We start from the raw sequence: 11596 nt of genomic DNA on the forward strand, positions 1-11596 counted from the left end.
CATTCTAAAGGAGATCAGTCCTGGGTGTTCTTTGGAAGGACTGATGTTGAAGCTGAAACTCCAATACTTTGGCCACCTCATGCGAAGAGTTGACTCTGTGAGGGATTGAGGGAAGGAGGAGAAGGGGACGAGAGAGGATAAGAGGCCTGGATGGCATCACCGACTCGATGGACATGGGTTTGAGGGAACTCCAGGAGCTGGTGATGGACAGGGAGGCCTGGCGTGCTGCAATTCATGGGGTTACAAAGAGTCAGACACGACTGAGTGACTGAACTGAACTGAACTGAAGTAGTTTAGAAAGGGTCAGTAATTTCTCTTGATCTCATAGGGTCTCCATTGACTTTACCTCAAAATAGTCCACATGCCTAAGTGGTACATCTTAGGGAGGCTTGATCTAAACCACTACAGATAAAACTTTTTTTAATTAATGATGCTAAAAATTTTTATAGATGGATTTTTTAAAAATGAAAAAAAGAAATCCTCAAATTATTTTTCAATAAATTAGAGTGCTGTGAAACAGACTTCTCAAACTTGAAGTTATATCCATTAATACTATCTTTATTAAAAAGAAGTTTGTCAAAATAAATTGAAAGGCTCAAAAAATCTTTAGCAGTGATTTAATACTTCCAATAATTTACCGCCATGGGATAATTCTGAATAGCAATGTATTTTTTTTTCCAAATTGAATTTTTATAAATTATTGATTTGACAAAAAAAAAAAAAACTAAATCAAATATACAGAAATTACATATAATTGCTTGATAATATATCATGCAAATAATACTTAAGCTGTTTTTAAATCAACAAAGGAGGAAACACCCAAAGTTACCCAGTTCATTCTTAGTTACTTTCTTCACCTAACATTAAATCTTGTATGTGTGGTCATGTATGGATGTGAGAGTTGGACTGTGACGAAGGCTGAGAGCTGAAGAATTGATGCTTTTGAACTGTGGTGTTGGACAGGACTCTTGAGAGTCCCTTGGACTGCAAGGAGATCCAACCAGTCCATTCTGAAGGGATCAGCCCTGGGATTTCTTTGGAAAGAATGATGCTAAAGCTGAAACTCCAGTATTTTGGCCACCTCATGTGAAGAGTTGACTCATTGGAAAAGACTCTGATGCTGGGAGGGATTGGGGCAGGAGGAGAAGGGGACGGCAGAGGATGAGATGGCTGGATGGCATCACTGACTCGATGGACATGAGTCTGGAAGTTGGTGATGGACAGGGAGGCCTGGTGTGCTGCTATTCATGGGGGTCTCAAAGAGTCAGACATGACTGAGTGACTGATCTGATCTGATCTGATGCAATATCATGATAAACCAACTCATTCATTTATCCACATTAAAAGCTGAGCGCTATTTCCTTGGTTTTGATATAATGAGGTGTGCACCAGAAGACAGTGAGATGTTGAAGATAACTTTCACTACAGTTGACTATACCACCTGCTTTTTTTTTTTTTTTAATGTTGGGGCTCACTCATCAAAGCAGGAATGCTATTTGTCTCAGAAAATAGCAATTTGACTCTTATTAGAAATTTTGATCGGACATGACTGAAGCAACTTAGCAGCAGCAGCAGCGTGGATGGCAGGGGAGAAGGCAATGGCACCCCACTCCAGTACTGTTGCCCGGAAAATCCCATGGATGGAGGAGCCTGGTAGGCTGCAGTCCATGGGGTTGCTAAGAGTTGGACATGACTGAGCGACTTCACTTTCGCTTTCCACTTTCATGCATTGGAGAAGGAAATGGCAACCCACTCCAGTGTTCTTGCCTGGAGAATCCCAGGGACGGAGGAGCCTGGTGGGCTGCAGTCCATGGGGTTGCACAGAGTCGGACACGACTGAAGCAACTTAGCAGCAGCAGCAGCAGAAATTTTGATTTTTGGAAATCCTCAAAAAGTAGGATTAGAAATTTATTTATTTATTTATTAGCTCTGCATGATTGCATGCTAAGTCTCCAGTCATGTCCAACTCTGTGGGACCCTATGGACTGTAGTCCAAAAGGCTCCTCTGTCCATGGGATTCTCTAGGCAAGAATACTGGAGTGGATTGCCATGCCGTCCTCCAAGGGATCTTCCCACCCCGGGGATCAGCCCTGCGCCTCTACCACCTTCCCCGCAACTCTGCCACTATCGCCACCTGGGAACTCCTATGGAAGTACAATTGATTTACAAAATGATATACATTTACTATATACATATTTATTAGCTGGATGTATGCATACACCCAGGACACCATTAGACTTCCCAGGTGGCTCAGTGGTAAAGAATCCACCTGCCAATGCACACCAAGGTACTTCACATACTCATAACCTCCAAAATTTTTCTTGTGATCCTTTGTGAGTTTTTAGAGTTTAGGAATTTCATGGATTTGAAATTCATGCTCACAGTAAATAAATAATGGCAGCAGATCAGGTGTACATTGTTGAATTATGGTGATTTAAGAAGTAAACTTTCAACATAGACATACCTTTTGAAACTTAATGTTTATTATTCTCTCAATGAAATATTTTGCCCTATTTCCTTCAATCATATGCCTTCTTATTCTGTCATCTCCTCCTTTTTTTGAGTGAGGACCCAGTAGAGATTTCAAGAAATATAAACAAACAAGACCTAGTGGGTAGCTGCTACTCAGCCCCATAGACTTTCTTCCTATGAGAAGCAGCCTACATTGTGCATGTGTGAAACAATGTGGAACAGGACAGATTATATCTTCAACATGGTTAAGCATGACAAGTCCTCTTTGCTGCTTCAAACCTATGTGTGCGTGCTCAGTTGCAAAGTGTCTCAGTGGTGTCTGACTCTTCACAACCCAATGAACTGTAGTCTACCAGGCTCCTCCTCTGTCCATGGGATTCTCCAGGCAAGAATACTGGAGTGGGTGGCCATTTCCTCCTCCAGGAGATCTTCCTACCCAAGGATCAAACCAGCATCTCCTGAGTCTCCTGCATTGGCAGGATAATTCCTTTACCACTAGCCATAGGGAAAAAATAAAAAGAGAGAAATAAAGCTTTCATCCATGTGTTAATGGTTGAAAATAAATATCTTGGAGTCATTTGGAGGAAAATCAACTATTATAATTATTTTTTTCTATAGTCATTTTCCCTTGAAGCCATGTGGTATCTAACCTTGATGACTTACTAACAGAATCCTTTAGCATTTTCCTTTTCAAGACTAACATTTTGTTATGTAAAAACATTTATTGCTTTTTCCAAGCTCTCCTGCAGTTTTGTTGCCCTCTAACTTTTAACATCACTTGCTTATTAGAATGTTTTTGTTCACTATCCTTGTTAAACAAAGGTCTCACATTGTAATTATCAACTTTTATATGTACATATTTTACTATATTATATCCAAAAAATAGTGTGTTGAAATAATTGCGCACTATGATTTCAATTGTCCTATTTATTTAACCTTTTCCTATTTCACAAACATGTTTTAAAAGTTTTCACTTTTCACATATTTCATCAAAGCTATTTTAGAAGGGACAAGAATTTAAAGTTTACTCAATAAAACACCCTTCTTACTAACTATTGCACCTCATTTTATAAATGAAATCCAAGGATAAACCTAATTCAGTATGTAAAGATATTTTTCTTTAAAAATGTCCAGTTTGCTTATACCAAGAACTTCCATTCCTATCATATATGAGAAAGTAGCGCAAGTATACACAGGTTTTTAAACTTGTTTTGATTGATTTTTTTCTGTTTTTTTTTTTCCCTCCTCTCCTTACATCAAGAAAGACTTGCCTTTTTCTCCATATTCTTACTTGGAACCCCTGAACAGATATGGAGACAATTGACAGAGGTCTGTTTTGTTGGAAGCAGTTTATTTTCCTTTACATTTCTTTAGCAGAGTTTCTCTTACTTCCTTGTTACGAAGAGTGTAGATGAAGGGATTAAGAACTGGAGTTACCACAGTGTTCAAGACATGAACAGCTTTGGTCAGATTCAAAGCCTCTTTAATGGAGGTGCGGACATGAAGGAAGATTGTAGAGCCATACCAGATGAGCACCACTGTAAGATGTGAGGAGCACGTGGAGAAGGCTTTGCTTCTGCCCTGGGCTGAGGGAATCCTGAAGATGGTGCTGATGATGTAGACATAGGAGACAAGGGTGATAAGGCAAGAACTTAGGATGACCACAAAAGCAATCACAAAGCTTACAAGTTCCACTGGCCGTGTGCTGGTACAGGCCAGAGCAATCCAAGGTGCAATGTCACAAAAGAAGTGGTTGATAGTGTGGGGCCCACAGAAGGTCAGGCTGCTAATGAGGGCTGTGGGAATGGCAATGGCCAAGAAACCACAGACCCAGGAGCCCAGAGCCAGCTGCGTTGAGAGGAGGCTGTTCATGATAGTCCCATAGTGTAGAGGATAACAGATGGCCAAATAACGGTCATAAGCCATGGCTGCCAGGAGGAAGTACTGTGTGCAGCCCAGTGAGAAAACAAGGTACATCTGCAAAAGACAGCTGGTAAATGATATGCTTTGGCTTTTCCCCAGTAGAATGGCCAGGGCTTTGGGGACTGCAGCTGTGGTATACCAAATCTCCAGGAAAGAGAGATTGCTTAGAAAGAAGTACATGGGGGTGTGTAGCTGGTGGGAGGTACTCACCAATATCAATATAGCCATGTTACCACCAACTGTGAGGATGTACATAACCAAAAAAGGCATGAAAAGAGAGAGCTGAAGGATCTGGGACCCAGGAAAGCCCAATAGGAGAAAGTCCTGGGGGAGAGTTTCATTGTGTGTGTTCATAGAAAAACACAGACCCCCACATGGAGGTCTTTGACTCAATCATGCAGTTCTAGAAAAATAAAAAGAAATGCATTCATGAGAGTGCTTCAGTACTTGAATGCATATTGACAAACTAACATCTGTTGAGTGCCTGCTCTGTGCTTGGAGCTATGCATGATTAGTATTGGTTAATTTAATTAGGTAGAGAGTTGTGCTATTATAACGAATTAACAGACAGTGCAAAAAATGTTAGCAATTTTGCAAAGATTTCATCTATGGTTACACTTCAGATCCAAGATTCAAATCCAGTCTTGCTGCTTTAATCATTCCTGTTCTAACCAGATCACAGATTACTGGTTCGCAGATTACATTCACAGATAACATCTAAACACATGAAGGGCTGAACATTTCATGCAGACTCGGTTCAATACTTTGTTACTAAACTCTTTCTGCACAGTCCTTAGATGAAATCATGTACTTTATCTTTGTTGAGAAATAGGCCTCTGTAGATTCTAGACACTTTCATATCTGACAGTTATAGTTTCTGAATTGATCTTTAATATATAAGCTCTGAACTCAAAAATAATGTCTAAAAACAAACTGGAAGAACTTTTAAAATAGTTTCAAATTATTATCTTCTCCAATATTAATCATTTCATGTTTAAATTTGTGTTACATTATTCACATCAAAAATTTTCCATATTAAACAATGAACTTAAGGCAATTTCTTCCTGCATCTAGGGTTATTGTTATTCAGTTGCTATGTCTTTTCAAACTCTGCAGTCTCAGAGAATGTAGCATGACAGGCTCCTCTGTCCTCTGCTACACTTATTTGGAAGTGAATGAACAAGCTGAAAAGCAGACAATCATTTTGAAACTAGGTTTTTTTTTTTTCTTTTTGTATGCTTGTAACTTATTTTTAAATGCTTTGTTTGAGGATGGAGCCTATAAATTAGAAGATCAATTGGAAAGCTATAACTGTCAAACATTCAGGTCACAAGAACCTACACCTGAGTGCAGTTTATTGCACAAAGTGAACTTTGGTGTCTTCAGTCTCTGAGAAGTCTCTGTGAAGAAATGTTTTCTCTCTCTGTCCTCAAGTCTTATACTCTCACACTCCAATAACAAATGTCATCTCTTTCATAAATCTCAGCAGATTTATTATATGTGTAAACAAGGCAGAAAGGGACTTCAATGTCATTTACAGCAGTGATCTTAAGTTCTAATGGGAACATCACTTGAGGGGGATGTCAAAATAGAGATTCCAAATCAGTCACCTGTGGTGGGGGCTGTGGTTTTGCATTTCATGCAAATTTCCAGAAAGTATCACTGCTGCTTGGGGATCCTACTCTGTTGAGGAAGAAACTAGCTTCCTTTTAATTTTGTAAATAAAGTAAAGATCAGCGAGATGACATGACTTCCCCAAGGTTTACTTGGTTGAGTAGTAAAAGCCCTAGATTATTACTTATTTAATTATCCTAGTAAAGAAAAATATATCTTAGTTTAGACATTGAGGGGTTAGATAGAGAAATAAAGAGTACAAAGAAATGTTCATGAGCAATAAATGCTGAATAATGGTTTTCACAAATTTCTTAAAGTAATATGTTCCAACATCTGTATCACTTGCAGCCAACTAATAGAGTTAACAATATTTTCTAGTTCAAAGTACCTATGGATGTCTTTGTATTATTCAGCTATTTTTCTTTAAAAAGTAGTCAAGGACTCCCTAGGTAACCATAAACTCATTATCATAGCTAATAGGAGCAAACACATAGTGAATGCATATTTGGCAGTCACTAGTCAACTGTCCGGGCTTCCCTCATAGCTCAGTTGGTAAAGAATCTGCCTGCAATGCAGGAGACCCAGGTTCGATTCATGGGTCGGGAAGATCCCCTGGAGAAGGGATAGGCTACCCATTCCAGTATTCTTTGACTTCCCTTGTGGCTCAGCTGTTTAAGAATCTGCCTGCAATGTGGGAGACCTAGGTTCGATTCCTGGGTTGGGATGATCCCCTGGAGAAGGGAAAGGCTACCCACTCCAGTATTCTGGCCTGGAGAATTCCATGGACTGTATAGCCCATGGGGTAGCAGAGTCGGATGCGACTCACTTTCAGCCAACGGTCTAATGTGATCTTTGTAAATACTATTATTTTGTTTTATTGTTATCTCACTAGTTTTACAGATGAGAAAACTGAAACACAAAGAAGCTAAAGAAGCTGTCTAAAGAGGTGCTGTGATTATCAGTTCTACAGGTTCAGTCCCAGAACCACAGCACTTTGGATCTGCTGCTTTCAAAGACATTTTAAAAGATAGACATTTTATTGGAAAATGCAAAAGAATGATATTTTAATTCATATTCAAATAGGAATAACTACTGGATATGTAAAATGGAAATAGGTCAAAGCTATTTCTAAAATCTATTAGTATGAAGTTATGGTATTTTCACCAACTCGATAAACATGAGTTTGAGCAAGCTCCCGGAGTTGGTGATGGACAGGGAAGCCTGGCATGCTGCAGTCCATGGTGTCACAAAGAGTCAGACACGACTGAATGACTGAACTGAACTGAAGTGAAAAATGTAAAAATAATGTAAACAAAATAATTATATTTATAATTTTCCAAATTTAAGAATTAATTTGATAACTGAAAATTAAAGCATACATAGAATACCTATTACCGTATTAGGAAATGACATTTTCAAGTTTTACTTTCAGTTATATTGATGAATTGGTCAGACACAATGAATTAATTATATTTTCTTAAAGTTTGTGATGATCATGCCCTACATTTTAAAACCTTGTATGTATTGCTCTATATTTGAGTAATTTTAGTATTAATTCTAAGATGACCTACTTGGGACTTTATGCAGATGACTTCAGAGTTTTTAAAAAATTAGAGATATTAATATTTTGATTTAAATAAACTGGCTTTAAATAAACTATGTATTATTCAAAATTAAATAACAGTTGGATCTTTTATAAGAAAAAGATTAAATTATTAACAATTTACTAACTGATTCAAAAAGTAATTTTAATTTTTTACATTTGGCAAATGACTTTGCATACATGAGACTTTTCTTCTACAAGCATGCACTATTTTAACAAAAATGAATACATTTATGTTGTTTCTGAACCATAGGAGATTTGAGGTATTTATTAAATGCTATAAAGGGTATATTACAAAGCAAAAATTTGTGGCAACAAATTGACTAAAGCATAATGAATACAGAATCACCTTGTTTACTTACCCAGTTCCAATTCTTTCTGCCATAAATTGTCTTCCAACTTTACATTTTCTCTGGTTTTTATTACACAATTTTGTTTTATTTAAAAATATTATATTTAATTTTAGCAATTCTCTCTATTCCCCCTATTCTTTTTTAATCTTATTTTATTGTACACTTTTTTTTAATAGTCATTACTTTTGATTAACTCAATTTTCATAGTCCTTTAAACTTTTTCTCAGTTGAAATTCTTATATTTCCTTTTCTATTTCTTTCTAATTCTGTAGTGTCTTAGTTACATTCACCTGTCCTTTAGTGTTTTACGTTTTCTCCCTCTCACTCTTCCTCCTAATAAGTTCCATACTAAAAACAACTTGCTATTAAGTAAATTCTTAAGTGATCATGAACCTTCTGGGGAAAGGTAACTTGTAAATTCTCTTGGGTACTTATGGCTAGCTCAAGAAGACATAATCTTCTGTTAGATCTTTCTAAATAGATGGAGTGGTATCACTCATATGTGGAATCGAAAAGATAAGATAAATGAATATATATGTAAACAGGTGATCCTAGTGGTAAAGAATCTGTCTGCCAGTGGGGGAGACATGAGAAACGTGGATTTGATTATTGGGTTGAGAAGATCCCCTGGAGAACCAAATGGCAGCCCACTTTAGTATTCTTGCCATGGACAGAGGAGTCTGGCAGGCTACAGTCCATGGGGCCACAAGGAGTTGAATGCCACTGAGCAAACAGTCTTGCAATGTAATCAGAAAGACTCACATATTGAAAAATAAAACGGTGGTTACCAAAGGTGAGAAAAAGTGGGGAGGGACAAATTAGGGGTATAGGATTAATGGACACAAACTCCAATGTATTAAATAGATAAGGAGCAAGGATATACTGTATAAGACAGGATTTTATAGCCATTATCTTGTAACGACTTATAATGGAGTAGGGTAGTAGCATTGGCTGCTCAGTCAAGTCTGACTCTTTGTGACCCTATGAGCTATAGCCCACCATGCTCCTCTATACGTGGGATTCTCCAGGCAAGAATACTGGAGTGGGTTGCCATTTTCTTCTCCAGAGGATCTTCCTGACCCAGGGATTAAACCCAGGTCTCCTGTACTGCAGGCAGATTCTTTACCGTCTGAGCCACTAAGGAAGTATAATCTGCAAAAATATTGAATCATGATGCTGCATACCTGGAATTAACATAATATGATAAATCAAATACACTTCAATAAAAATAAATGGGTGATTTGGGATTATTTTTAATCATTTGATTTAAAAAGCTAAATTGTAAAATCATTTAATTTAAAAAGCTAAATTATAAAATTACTTGCCCTAGAATCAAAATATTTCCTTAGATTTTAAATATGTTAATCTGGGTACTTTATCTCACTGAGAGCTCCTAGAAGATGCAAATAAAGAATTTATTTAAAAAAATAAAGCAAAACTGAAAAAAACTTTTTAAAACAAAGCAGAATTCAATTACATAAATCACCTTAACTTAAAAAATTAAATAATATAAAGCTTAATGTAATGGGAAATTAAAAATGAACTCAAAATAAGAAAATTAAAAATCTTCCTGGCTGTTCATCACACTAAAACAGCTGGAAAATAAAAGGTCAGTTGCAAATATAACAATTTCACTCATAAATAAGTTGTATTTATAAAGTATTATAAAAACTTCCTTCTTTGAGTGATTAGAATTTCTCGCTCAGAAATTTTCTTCTTAAAAATCAGGTTTTCAAAGATTTTGCTGTTTTAAATTATACAGGTAAGAATGGAGTATGTCAACCTACTGGGAGTACCTTCTTCACTTTGATAAGGACAGACAATCTAACTTTCCAGCACAAATTCAGAGGCTCAGATAAGTTTCTGGACACAAAATTCCTCATGTAAGTTAACTTTGTAGTTCCAAACAAAATAACTTTTGAGCCTTGTTTACAGTCTAGACATGTGGTTGACACTTTACATGGAGACTTGGTTTATAGGCACAAGTCTATAAAACCCTCCTCATTTAAATTCCATCTTAACTTCTTCCTTTCCCCATATCTATAATAACTTTCCCTTTTTATTTTGGGTAATGACATACCACACAACCCCTATCATTTGTAGCCTCTGTTCATGCAGTAATGATAAATCTGACTTCACGGGATTACATGTGTCCTTTGGCTGATTGAGCTACGATAGAACTAAATAACTAAAGGAAGAAGGAAAACTTAAAAAAAAAAAAAAAATAAACAGATAAGTCAATTAAATAGAGTTAGGATACCAGAAGGCAAAACTCACACCTTGAGACAGTAACAGAACCCAAAAAGAAGAAGGACTCCTCTTATTTCCTGGCAAAGGTTTCACCCAAAAAAATATCAAGAACTATGTCTGCTATAGCACTCCCCATATTTTTTTCCCACTGTAAAAGCATTCTCTTTCTTCTGCTGTCTGGGAACTTGCAACTATGGGCTTGCCATAGTTGCAGACACTGAGCTGCAATTATTTACTGATCCTTAATGAAATCATCTTGCTGCAGATATCGGGCAATCTATGCCAAGTCAACAAAACACATGTCATGGCTTATCTACACAAATATTCTCAAAATCCTAAAATATTATTCACATAACCCTAAAATATTATTCATATTATTCACTTGCAAGCTTACAAATTGTCTTAAACAATTGAATTGCAGACAGAATGTGGGACATCACAGAGGGCAAGCTTGGCCTTGAAATGTGATGTGTTTAGCTTTTAAGGGCTGGGTAATTGAGCTATTTCAAATCCTGAAAGATGATGCTGGAAAGTGCTGCACTCAATATGCCAGCAAATTTGGAAAACTCAGCAGTGGCCCCAGGACTGGAAAAGGTCAGTTTTCATTCCAATCCCAAAGAAAGACAATGCCAAAGAATGCTCAAACTACCGCACAATTGCACTCATCTCACACACTAGTAAAGTAATGCTCAAAATTCTCCAAGCCAGGCTTCAGCAATACGTGAACCATGAACTTCCAGATGTTCAAGCTGGTTTTAGAAAAGGCAGAGGAACCAGACATCAAATTGCCAACATCCGCTCAATCATGGAAAAGGCAAGAGAGTTCCAGAAAAACATCTATTTCTGCTTTATTGACCATGCCAAAGCCTTTGACTGTGTGGATCACAATCAACTGTGGAAAATTCTGAAAGAGATGGGAATACCAGACGACCTGATCTGCCTCTTGAGAAACCTATATGCAGGTCAAGAAGCAACAGTTAGAACTGGACATGGAACAACAGACTGGTTCCAAATAGGAAAAGAAGTACGTCAAGGCTGTATATTGTCACCCTGCTTATTTAACTTCTATGCAGAGTACATCATGAGAAACGCTGGGCTGGAAGAAGCACAAGCTGGAATCAAGATTGCCGGGAGAAATATCAATAACCTCAGATATGCAGATGACACCGCACTTATGGCAGAAAGTGAAGAGGAACTCAAAAGCCTCTTGTTGAAAGTGAAAGAGGAGAGTGAAAGAGTTGGCTTAAAGCTCAACATTCAGAAAACGAAGATCATGGCATCTGGTCCCATCACTTAATGGGAAATAGATGGGGAAACAGTGGAAACAGTGTCAGACTGTATTTTTGGGGGCTCCAAAATCACTGCAGATGGTGATTGCAGC

General features: G+C 37.4%; 1 protein-coding gene across 1 annotated transcript; it reads right to left on the bottom strand.

Moving 5' to 3' along the window:
• Positions 1-3822: 3822 nt before the first annotated feature.
• LOC104993286 (olfactory receptor 6F1) lies at positions 3823-4749 on the bottom strand. The gene has a single exon (XM_010846461.1). The coding sequence runs from the start codon at positions 4747-4749 to the stop codon at positions 3823-3825; it is 927 nt and encodes a 308-aa protein (XP_010844763.1).
• Positions 4750-11596: the final 6847 nt, after the last annotated feature.

The sequence above is a fragment of the Bison bison genome, unplaced genomic scaffold (assembly GCF_000754665.1).
Source record: "Bison bison bison isolate TAMUID 2011002044 unplaced genomic scaffold, Bison_UMD1.0 scf7180017864238, whole genome shotgun sequence".
Taxonomy (NCBI): Eukaryota; Metazoa; Chordata; class Mammalia; order Artiodactyla; family Bovidae; genus Bison; species Bison bison.

Bases quoted from the DNA above. Each gene is read 5' to 3' on its own strand.
- LOC104993286 (XM_010846461.1), bottom strand. From the start codon at position 4,749: ATGAACACACACAATGAAACTCTCCCCCAGGACTTTCTCCTATTGGGC.